At 32.1% G+C, this 12,724-nt stretch overlaps 2 protein-coding genes across 4 annotated transcripts in view; one reads left to right on the plus strand and one right to left on the minus strand.

The window, feature by feature from the left end:
• The first annotated feature begins 674 nt into the window (after positions 1 to 674).
• Positions 675 to 12,724, plus strand: part of LOC122500048 — a 38,328-nt gene continuing 26,278 nt past the window's right edge. The window contains exon 1 of the mRNA XM_043608752.1: positions 675 to 1,210. Within this exon, the coding sequence (XP_043464687.1) occupies positions 1,136 to 1,210 (75 nt within the window). The 5' untranslated portion in view covers positions 675 to 1,135. The remainder of the gene's footprint in view (positions 1,211 to 12,724) is intronic.
• Positions 1,220 to 12,724, minus strand: part of LOC122500047 — a 36,508-nt gene continuing 25,003 nt past the window's right edge. For 2 of the 3 annotated variants that reach the window (XM_043608750.1, XM_043608749.1), the window contains exons 2-5: positions 10,225 to 10,468; positions 9,640 to 9,960; positions 8,692 to 9,360; positions 1,220 to 5,331 (exon numbers count right to left, since the gene is read on the minus strand). In XM_043608750.1, coding sequence (XP_043464685.1) covers positions 5,110 to 5,331; positions 8,692 to 9,360; positions 9,640 to 9,960; positions 10,225 to 10,467 — 1,455 coding nt within the window. In that variant the 5' untranslated portion in view covers position 10,468 and the 3' untranslated portion in view covers positions 1,220 to 5,109. Of the gene's footprint in view, positions 5,332 to 8,305; positions 8,630 to 8,691; positions 9,361 to 9,639; positions 9,961 to 10,224; positions 10,469 to 12,724 lie in introns of all 3 variants that reach the window. The other variant, XR_006301434.1, reaches the window with a different exon arrangement.

The raw sequence follows: 12,724 nt of genomic DNA on the forward strand, positions 1-12,724 counted from the left end.
AGTAGATAAAGTAGAATAAAGTTTTCTACAGTAAAATACATATGTATAATTCAATATTATACTTAAAATACTGTATTACACTTCTTTCTACGCCTAGAAAATCTACTTTCTACTGTATCAAGGCCAACTCAGAATGAATACGGATACGGGAACAGGGCATGAGAAAGAAAAAGACACAGACAGCTTCTGTCATTTTCTTTTGCATGCCCTGTTCCCTTATCCGTATTCATTCTGCGTTGGCCCTTATACGTGTAGAAAACCATGTATAATACGTTATGTATTATACTTACCCATCTCTGTGTGCCACTGTGTGAGTAACCTTAAAGCTGCTTCTACAACAACTTTTTTTTCATCGACATGAACGTGAAAAAAAAGTTGTTGTAGAAGCAGCTTAATCGGCTGTTCCAGGTGTTCCAGTGAGGCCGCAGTTCCATGGCAGCGTTTTGCGTTGCGTCGTAATGGGAGAGAAAAAGATGCAAATATACGTTTGCTGCATTCTCTCCCATTACGACGCAACGCAAAACGCTGTTATGGGACTCCACCCTAAAAGGCTGTTCCAGTGAAAGGTTCCTTTGAACATGCCGTACTTAACGGATCCAACGGAATTTAATTCTCGAGACAACCAATTACCTAGCAATACTCATCGTCACTCCAACAATTGCTGATACCACACGGAGAGAAAGATCAAGCGTTTGTAGTATGGAGACTTCCTATGCTAATTTTGTATGAACGTCCTGCTAAAGAGGCATGTTTTTATACCTCAGTTGCATGAAACATATACTAAAAAAGCATGGATCTCTTGCAATCGTAGTATACTGACATCCCATGCGTTACAGGTAGAACTTTTATGCTGATAACGTAGAAATTTATACAAATACAGCAGAAGTTTTACGCATATTGCGCATGTGCATTCTTTTACGAAATAAGCTTAACTGTCCATACTACAAACGCTTGATTTTTCTCTCCGTGCATACTTGAGAAATTAACCGACTTAATTCGGATGGAAATTAAAACACCTACGAGGATAACATTAAAATAAGAAATCTACGGATAAATTCGCTTAAATACTTATTTAACAGTACTGGCTATTTGTTTATACAAGAGGCCATTAAAACAAAAGAAGAAGAAGAAGAACATGCCGTACTTAGAAGAGCGAAGAATAATTCCAGCTGCGATGTTTTTGTTTAAGATTTTGCACAAATATTTTGAGGTACCGTATTTGTTAAGTAAAATAAATATCAGGGTCCCACGTCTGTCATCTACACAAAACACGCCATTTATTTAAAGAATTTTCCATCACTTATAATTTTTAATGCACTTATTTTCTTTGCCTGTTATCATGTAAATCAAATGTATTCTGTTCTTAAACCTGATATAGACATTTTTAACACATCACAGACGAAATTTCTTGGATGTCTTAACAAATATATTTTGTCATGCCGACCATAAAAATTTAGTTTATTTATCTGCGTTAAATTTAAGTAGGGGAGAGTCAGTACGGTCGGGCTACCTCGGATTTCTTAGTTGTCACAAACTATGGCGCCATTTACCATTGCATGTAAATATACTTGTTAGTGATGGTAGAAAACTTTTCAAGTCACTTTCATTAAGTTCCATTGAAGTACGCGAGCAGTACAAACGTGAAACGTAAATGTGTGGTGAATTTTGAAACAAAAGAAGTTGCAAACAATAAAGTAAGTTGATGAAATTTATTCATTAGGGAGTGCTTTAATACTTTGGTATGTTATTTGGTTTTTATATCGTGCGTTTATATCTGTGTGCTAAAAAAAGCAAAACGACGCGATTTTTCTTGAATTTTTAGACCAACTTCGAGAAGAAAAAGGAAAGCTAACCCGCGGAAATCTTGATTTTTTTTCCAACGTAATACAAGTAATTTACTAATAGTCAAATATTAATTGTTTTATACGATTAATAAAATAAAAAATTGATAAAGAGTAATTTTTATATGAATTTTATATTTCCTTTTCCCATTTTCAAGTGGATTTCAGCATTCTTCTTTAATTTACGGGCCATTTTTAGTAATATTCCTTCATATCACATTGATTTTCTACGGTGTGGCCCACATTTACAACAAAACATAACGACATTTTTTTTAAATGTTTATAACTTTTCCAATTTTTGTCCACACATTTTCTGATGTAAACATTCCACTTTAGAAGTGGCCCGACCGTACTGACTCTCCCCTATATTTTATAACTATTTTGTTACCTATTTATGATTCAACGACTGGACTGCGGGGATTGTAAAATAAATAAATGCCGCGTGTAACCACTTTTTAATTATATCGGTTTCAAACGCATTTTTATGGCACTTTTAATATTAAAAACGGTTTTTTCAAGAAAATAGTGTCGTATAATCTTAAAGTATTTATTACATTTGAAACAAACCTACCGTTAACAAAGTTAAATATTTGACAAACATTAATTTTTTTTAGAAACTTGATTGTCTAGTGATACAATTGAATGTTTTATATGGTCTCGTTTAACTATCCTCAAACAATGTGAGAGAATTCATCTTCGAGTAAATAGTTTATTTTAGAAGACAACACTGTCAAATAAAAATTGTACTTTATTCAAAAATAAATATTTAATTATAAAATAATGTATATTTTGTAGGAACATGGACAAAATTAAGAGCTAGTCAAATTGGTGACTTTAGAATAGTTTCTTAACCAGGATATTAACTGAATAGCATAAATTAAGGCTCCAAATTCATATCATATGAAGGTGAATTCCTTGATAAATGAATTGCGCTGTTATTAGATTTAAAATATGAAATTGTAATTGCACAACATTTTTTTAATAGCGAAGATACCTTTAGGGCAAAGTGGGATGGACAGAACGGGAAGAGTACTTATGACTCTTTAATATACTGAAATAATCAGATATATAATTTTTTAAATGAATTATAGTATAACATGCGTCAATAATAGTTCAATGTGGTGTGAAGGTCATACCTGGAATAACACACATTCCATATCCAAACTACCAACATCTGACGAATACCCTGAAGATCAATACTGACTCCCCGTTCTGCCCTGCCCCCGGGGCAAATTGGAAAGAATTTACCTTTTTTGCCCCATGTTCCCCAACTCTGCTTTGTAGACGATAAATTCAAGTTTTCATTAGAAATAAATAAAAACTGTTTCTTAGTCATTAAAGTTCTTAATTTATTTCATCTTCACTATATCCGAAAGTCACTATTATTTCCAATGCCCAAAATTGGCAAGAACCTCGGCAAGAACATCGAAAACATTAATTCTTTTCTATTCTAAAATGTAACTTCTATTCCATAAGGAATATTATATATTTTACATTTTTAGTTCAACAAATTTCAATAGATAAAGTAAGAATTAAATAATTATCAAATCGAAGAAGGCAATAAAAAATACTTCTCATCATTTGCCTTTTAGAGAGAACCAACATAAGTGACGTGTTACGAAGAAAGAGAAGCAAGTAGCAAAGAATTATAACTAAAGTTTTGTATATTTCAAGTAAAAATGCTTTAAAAAATCTTTTAATGCAAAACAATGTTTAACTCCTCATTACATCTAAAATATACAATAAAAATTATTTTTATTTTGCAAAATTAAAGAAGAATCCGTTATTTGCTTTCCAGATATAAAACGATGCTAAATATGAAACACCTTTTCAGTTGAGTGTAAACGCGAATTCGACATTTTTCGTTAAATTGTTTTCTACCGACCTTTCTTCGTAGCGCGTCACATATGACAAAAACTAATACAAATATTTGAGGAGGAAGTTATAGCTAGAATTCAATCAAAAGATTTAATTGGAATTATAGTTTAGCCTTTAAGCGACTATGATTTATGGTTGCTATTATTTACAAATACTAAACATTTTTTTAAAGTAAAACTTTTGGAATTAATTCGGATTCTGACAAATACATTAAAGATACATACATGCTGATATGATCAGTTTACATGTCAAAAATGTATTGGATGTTAATCTTTCGATTCTTAGATTTAATGCATGTAAAAAAAATCGACGAAACTGAAAGACGTCGCAAGTATTTGAATACTAGCTGTAAATGCGGATAGTAAACGCAATTGCATTTAAATTAAATTTAATGCCAGCTTCATCTATTTTTGTGAGGTACACTGCATATCTTCCGTAAGGAAACATTCATTCACGGCAGCCGTTTGACTGTCTAAACTACATCTGAATTTCCACAAATTTCTAAATGTATTAAAACCATTGCAAGTTCTTTTTCCTTTTGGCAATTCAAGCTCCTTGAAAGTTTTCTTACGTATATCAGCTAGTTTTATGAAATATAGGTATATGTACAATATAGAAAATTACTGACAATACAAATTTTAAATTATGATAACCGCATGTCTTTTTCTAAACATAAGATTTATGTATATATATATATATATTAAAATCTATTTAAGAATTATAACAAAGTTAATAAAATTCTAAAATTGGTTTGTCTCGAAATTCATTTGTTATTTATTTAGGTTATCTAAACAAATTTTTAAGCGATAAGCAATAATATTCATTTTTGATAATATATTTATAGTATATATTTGTATTTGTACAACTTGCATCAAAAATAAAATATATTTTTAAAATCATGTTAACATTAAAATTTTTGTTTCATTTTAGAATGTATAAATATTTAACATCCGCCACACACCAAAATGATGAATTTCCTCACTGGGTTATGTATTTTTTAAATAAGTTTTGTTTTTCACTTTGTTATATAAACTCAGTTACTATAACTTTTGTCACATCCGTTTTGAACACATTTTTTAAATTAATAAGTCGAATGTGTAAAAAATTTTCAAGTTCTGGATACATTTTTTATTTCTCAGCTCGTCATCGAAGAAACCAGGTTATAATAAACGATTCCTTCTTACACTAGTCAATGTCGTTTTATTTTTCATGTGAAGAATTTCTCATAAGTGTGTGCGCTTTTGTAATTATTTTTGTGGCGTATGGCGGAGGGTTAGAGAAAATTGACAATTTGTTTACCCCTTTTTACGATTTTTAGAATTTTATTAACTTTTAGGAATTTGAAATAATCTATCAAAAATATAATTAAAATCATGTATACAAAAATATTTTACTTTACAAAGAGATCTTTAAGTGAAGAACATATAGATGGTTCACAAGACTCTGTCTGCTCTTCTTCTTTGTTTCCAGAAGAAAACCATGTAGTCATTTTGCCAGAGGATGTTTTTGACTTTCTAGGTGATACAGATGGCTTCTCACAGGAATTACTAGAACCTTCAGGTTCACTACCTCTTTGAGACGTTAAAAATTCTTCTATTGCACTGCCGAGAACCTGTTGAAAATATTTTATCTGTACGCATTTTCTTTTTAATGTTTTATTATAAATTAAAATTTGGATGATATTGTGTTGTTAGCTGAGTATGAAAGTGGTACGAAGCTGATATAATGAAAGAATTTGAAAGTTATGCAAAAGGGAAAGGATCTGTGGAAAATAAAAAGTATGAGATTTAGAAATAGAATGAGAGAAGTATGGAAGTTAAATGGGAAGGATTTAGAGGAGGTGGATGAGTTTTGTTATTTACACCTAATTAGCTAAAAATTGGTATACTAGTGTATTTTTACAGGTTGAACCATTTTAGTGCGAGTGCAACTCGCACTTGTGCAGTTTTTAAACATTCGTCGGTCATATTAGATCCGCCATTTTGAAATTTGGAAAACTAAGTTCAGATTTGTAATCAATGAACCCAAAAACCTCCGAGTGAGAAACGACAACAAAAAACAAGTTTCAGGTCAAACAAATTGCTTATACCTCCATATTGGTTCCTCTATTTTATACAATATAATGTTATAAAATTATAGAAAAAATGCAATGTATTCGCCATTTTGTGTCCGGTATTTTAAAATTATTGTTTTCAACACCTCTATCTAATATAACTCGTTTATTTTTTACGCTATATTTATAATCTTAAGAGTTATTTTATTTTTCAAAAAATCATCGCAATTAACGCGCTTACCCTAATTTATTTATTTAAAAATTTAGTAAATTTTTTTGCACCATTCGAAATAGCAAACCTTGTCCAATAAAATATGCCTATTCTGAAATATTTCTGGAAATGTTTAAAATGCAAAAAATTTATTATTTTACAATTCACAAAGTTTTAAACAATAATTATTTGGAAATCTGTTACTCGGGGGTTTTCGAGGTCGATACGATTGCGAATCTGAAGTCAGATTTAAAAAATTAAAATTTGTGGATCCAATATGGCGGACAACAAAATTAAAGCTTCATATATTGGCTTCAAATTTGTTACTCTGGGGTTTTTGGGGTCGCTAATAACGAATCTGAAGTCAGATTTAAAAAATTCAATATGGCGAACGACAATATTAAAACTTCATCGTATTAGCTACAAAGACGTTATCGTACGTTAGAATATTTATCAGGGCATGAGCAGTTGTCAAATCCCTTTGAAATATGCCTATTTTTAGGTACCATTTTCTCTGACCTAAATGATTATTTTTCATCAAACTTTTTTTCTGATGATTTTATATACAAGGGACTAAAATCAGATAGTTCGATGTAGCAACATTTTTATTTATGAATTTTCTGTATTATTTTCTCAAGAACAACTTAACGGATATGGTTCTTTTCTTAAAAATACTTGTACATTAATAAAGTGTAATCTGATCGTTAGGTTTTACAAATAAATTATTTTTTTTTAAAGTTATTTGATTATTTAACAGAAAAAACCTAGAAAACGGGTAATTGTTTTTTCAAAATCGCACAGAAAATTCAAAAATAAATATTTGGCTCTATCGAACGATCAGACTCTAGTCCTTTTTTATAAAATGAGCAGAAAAAAAGTGTGATAAAAAATAATTATTTGAAGATAAGAAAATGGTAACTAAAAATAGGCATATTTCAATGGAATTTTACAACTGCTCATGACCCTTTAAAAACGAATCAAAATCATGATCTGTCTCAGAAAAAAAATCATCGGATTTTAAATTTTTAAAATCTGTTTTTAGATGCGTAATCAGCAAGCCCGAAAAACCCCCAGTAACAAATTTCAAGCGAATACGGATGCATTTTTTATTTTGTCGTCCGCCATATTGGAACCACCATTTTGAATTTTTTAAATCTGACATCATATTCGTAGTCAGTAACCCCGAAAACCCCCGAGTAACAGATTTTAAGGTATTTCAATAACTTTTGAAAATTGTATCCATCCTGTGTTAAATTTTGAAAAATTTTTTACTTTCAGGCGCCATTTTGAATAAAAAAATACCAAAAATCTTCAATATTGAATAAATTGTTTATTTCTCTTGATTTGATTTTCTGAATATTTCGAATATTTATTTATTTTGGTTAAATAATGAACTTCCCCATTTACCATTTTCCATCGAAGGATTGTAGCTATAGTCAGCAATGCCGGAAGATTTTTTTTTCTCGGATTTATTCCTTTTTATTTTGTGATTCAATTTTTTTTATTCATTTTGAGATAAATACAAAAATTGCTGGTACTTAGCTTGGTAGCCTTCGCGTATCACCAATTATAGTTAATCTCAAAAATCTGATTAATTGATCGGTAATTAGCCTGGTGGCCTTGTTTATCGATAATAAATTTATATTTAATTTTTTTATCTTTCTCTATTTTTTTCTTTTTCTTTTTGATTCGTGTCCCAAGAAAGTACTGGCGTCCAAGGCATCTTCCGTAGGTAATATTTATTATTTCAGAAAAATATAAAAGGTTACAATATTAAGTCTTTAACCTTAGACAGACAGAGGTGGAAAACTACGCAAATTATTATTTAAAGTATGCTCTGTCTGCATGTTAAAATTGCATGACAAAACACTAACCATGGTTTGGTTCTCTCTAGTTATCTGACAAATAGTTTTGGTAATTGGTAATAAAGTAATTACCAGTGTTAAATATAGACCTTTCGGTGACTTTTAGTTTTATACCACATATATTTTATGGTCTCTAAAAAGAAGGCGCGCAAGTTTTACTTATAAAAAACGAAACAATGCACTTAATAAAAATAGTTTTTCATTAATTTCAAATTTTTGGAGTAGTTTACTATTCTACAGGGAGGGATCATCGTACGTGAGAGTAATATATAATTTTACAATAAATTTAAAATTTAGACTGGATTACTAAGCTGTAGCTAGGGATTTACGTACGTGACATAGTTATATTACCTTATCGAGGATAAAAATTGTGACTTATTACTTTGTACTTTAACAGGATGTAATAGTATTAGACAACCACGGGGAAGGAATTATAACAATGTCAAACTATACTTACACATAAACATTATTTGAATTTCCTGCCATTAATCAGTAATACTTTTCATGAAATTCGTAATTCTGTCATGCTTCACTTGGAGAAAACTTTAAATGACCCGTTGTTGAACTTTCGTTTAATCTTAAAAATTCTTTAGTTTGCTTTTTGTTTGAAAAATATTCCAAAAAATGAAAACTTAAGTTTTCAATTTATCAGAGTGCTGACATTCTTAAAAGGGTCTGGGTGCAGTTGGATTTTGGTAGCACTAGAGATTAAGGTGTCATGCTTAGACATACTGGCAGACAGTTTAAGTAGTGCAGTTGAAAATCTCCCTATACATTAGTGCTACAAGAAGAAAAAAAATTGTTCTATTTTGTAATTTGGTGCTATCGTAAATTAGAAATTACCTGTGCATCGACTTTGGTACCACTGAGTCCATCCCATACAACTTTATGCCTTAAATTCGATTCCTTAGTTGGAGGACTTTTTATAAGGGCTTCTTTCGTAAATTTAGCTACTTTCAATTTATCAAATTTTAAATTAAATAATGTTGAAATACTCTCATCGTTTTTCTGCTTTTTGGACATTGGTTGATGTCGTTTGATAAACCAGTTGGAAGGTGCTGCATTTGTTGACTTCATTGAACCAGAAGATGTCAATTTACATCCAGCCTCATGCAATATTGAGATGTCAAAACTGTTGGAGCGAAAATTTTTAAGATTCCTTCGTTTTTGCTCCGCTGTCTTACCAGACTTATTTTCTTTCGTCATTGGAAATTCTTCACCGCATCTATTAATTTCAGTAGCTGACGAAGTTAAGGAACTAAGTATAGAAATAAGATCTGTGTTGGAGCAAATGATTCCAGTGGTTTGTGAAAACTTAGGTTTAGACGGAGGAGTAAATGGCATTTCTGAAGCTCTCCTTCTATTAGTTGATGCTGCGGGAATTGAGGCCAATGTAAAATCCGAAAATCGACGATGCTGCTGTATATAACGCTGCGTTGAACTGCTACCCTCCAAAGGTTGAACTTCACAAACGCGTTCTTTTGAAGAAGTTCTGTACATTTTGAGACGAACCTATAAAAGCACAATAAGTTATTAATCAAAGTATACACAAAAAATTCTCAGAAGTATGAATATTATTTTATACAGTTAAGCAGAAAATTCATACATCACAGCCTTTAATGAGACTTGGTCAACAATGAAAAGTTCACTATCTTTCTATTGTTCCTATCTATTACCTACAGACAATTTTGATTTACAATTTGAATTCTTATTAGCAAAAAGGAATGACATTAAAACCTACAGACTAATGACTAAATGATTGAATAAAGTAATAAATAAATTGGTTTTTACCTTTCTTGCTTTGATTTCTGCTATGTCATCCATAATGTCTAACTGAAGATTGTGCGTACTTCCGCTATTGCTTGGAGGTCCAGTGATGCCAGCTGTAGATTCTCGTCGACTGGATAGTACTCTAGATGCCCCCATTGATAAAGCTGCAATAGATTCTCGACGATTTCCGAATAATGAATGAGGTACTTTTGAAATCGTAACAACTGAATGTCTTCGTCCACCTGGTTGTGGAGCTGGTGCTTGCGAAAGAGTGGCTAGGAAAGCTGCTTCTCTGGGTGATGGTCCTGATCCTTCTCCTCCTCTTTCACTTAAGCGTCGCACCTATTTTTTTATAAAGAAAATTCTAAATTCATTCATAGATATTAAAACACAAAATAATAGAAGAAATTTTAAACATTTCAACAAGCTACAACCTATAGTAAAGCAGATTCTCTGTTCTGAATATTAGTAATATAAAGACAGTATTTCTACCTTAGTACACATATTTCACACTTTTGGTATGGAAGATGTGCCGGAGGATTTGTTTCATAATTCAATAAACATGTAAATATATCATTTCGCTAGTAATCATTAACAAAAACTTACTTGAGAGGCAGTTATTCCAGAAGTACATTGTGGAGTAGGCAAAGAGTGTTTTCGATTATCACGCCAAGGTGATAAAAGATAAGGATTTAGAGATGGTGAATCTGGGTCTAAGCAGCGAGGAGGTGATTCATTTCTTTGACGCTCCGAATCCTCTTCACCTAGTATGCTTTCTTCTACAACGATAAGAGGTTCTCCTCCAACACTGCTGCTGTTGAAACTTGAGCAGTAAGATTGACGCCTCATTCTAAGTAAAACATATATAAATTTACAAATTAGTTTGTTCATATTTAGTAAATAATTAATAATCGCTTAAATAACTGGTCTGGTGGAAAACACACGAAACTTCCACGGTTAATTCTGTTCATCCCAGAACTGAAATTCAAAGCCCATTATCCTCAAATTTAAATATTCAAAGCCCTTTTACAATACTGATGGATCCAAGACGGACTGTGACACAGACTTTGGTATTTACCGAAAAACTGGAGGCATTAAAGTGGCTGAAACATTTGGGCACTAAGACCGATCTGGAGGGCTTAGGTCTGTGCAATTACGACTTGTGCCTAAATATTCATTGCAAAGTACTGGATGAATTAGATTCATTAAATAAGCTTTTAATGATCTAGGTACCGGGTCACTCGAGGGTTAAAAGAAATTAAAGAGCTGACGTCTTGGCAAAAACGGGATCCGAGACTGTTTTGATAGTGTAGAACCATCGGTGGTAATAATGCCATACTTTGTTAAACGTACCATGAAAAGATGGGGTCCAAAGGAACATGAAACGTATTGGGCAGGAATTAAGGTAGGAAGACAAGCAACCCACATAGCACAATAGTATGAGGTAAGGTTATGTTGAGTACTAATCGTAAGGCACATAAGGTTACACAATATTGCTGCGGTAGACCTGAGGTGAACTAAAAACTTCCGCCATGGAGGTAAGGTTACATGTTAGGGTGTGGTGAGTATATATGATAAGGCCATGGTAACCTTACACGTTAAGGTTAAGGTAACCTTACACGTTAAGGTTGATGTAACCTTACACGTTAAGGTTGAGGTAACGTTACATGTTAAGGTTGAGGTAAGGTTACATGTCAAGGTTGAGGTAAGGTAATTATTAAGTTGTAAGGTTGAGGTAAGGTTAAGGTAAGGTTGTGATAAATTTACCAGTTATGGAAAATATTGAAAAAATAATTAATAAATAAATATTCAATTAAAAAGTTAGTTTGTTGCTCTTCTCTATTTTGGAAACCTGACATGAAGCAGAAAATTTTGAAAACAAATTTGGGGGGACTGGGATTTGAACCCGGGATCGACGCGCATAAACCTATCATTCTAACTAACTGAGCTAAGTAGAGAACTGGCAGAAGGAAAATTAATGTTGCCTTTAAGGTGAACCAAGAAGATGATTAACTCCTTAAAGGCAATATTAATTTTCCTTCTTCCAGTTCTCTACTTAGCTCAGTTAGTTAGAATGATAGGTTTATGCGCGTCGATCCCGGGTTCAAATCCCAGTCCCCCCAAATTTGTTTTCAAAATTTTCTGCTTCATGTCAGGTTTCCAAAATAGAGAAGAGCAACAAACTAACTTTTTAATTGAATATTTATTTATTAATTATTTTTTCAATATTTTCCATAACTGGTAAATTTATCACAACCTTACCTTAACCTTACCTCAACCTTACAACTTAATAATTACCTTACCTCAACCTTGACATGTAACCTTACCTCAACCTTAACATGTAACGTTACCTCAACCTTAACGTGTAAGGTTACATCAACCTTAACGTGTAAGGTTACCTTAACCTTAACGTGTAAGGTTACCATGGCCTTATCATATATACTCACCACACCCTAACATGTAACCTTACCTCCATGGCGGAAGTTTTTAGTTCACCTCAGGTCTACCGCAGCAATATTGTGTAACCTTATGTGCCTTACGATTAGTACTCAACATAACCTTACCTCATACTATTGTGCTATGTGGGAAAGTATTTGTTGGGGTCTGATTGCCCAGCGTTGACCAGGATCAGACTCCAGATGGGGCCAAACATTTATTGACCATGAGCAAGTTATCAACTTATCGATAGAAGAGATACTGGACTTCCGGAGAACAACATGTCTCTAAATAAGTTGAATTTAAACGATCGAACTAGAGATGGGTTTAAAGGGTATTGACATAAATGCCTACTCTCTGTATGGGTACTTCGGTTCAAGCTCGATTAATTTGACTAAATTATATTAGATGCAACAAAAATTAAATGGGTTATTCGTTCACTGGTTTTTTAAAGTTTTGTAAAAATCCTTGTGTTATGATTGACTGTGTTTCGAATTTGGATTAAGCGACGCAAACGAATTTATAGGAAGCAAAGTGAAAATATTTTCTATAGCTGTTTTATCTTCCATTTGCATTCCCTATATTGCTTATCTTGCTCAGAATCCTATATATTCGTAACTACTGATCAGGTGTCTATACATTGATGATTTCCTATTTAACTTAAAATTAT

The sequence above is a fragment of the Leptopilina heterotoma genome, unplaced genomic scaffold (assembly GCF_015476425.1).
Source record: "Leptopilina heterotoma isolate Lh14 unplaced genomic scaffold, ASM1547642v1 Lhet_180, whole genome shotgun sequence".
Lineage (NCBI taxonomy): Eukaryota > Metazoa > Arthropoda > Insecta > Hymenoptera > Figitidae > Leptopilina > Leptopilina heterotoma.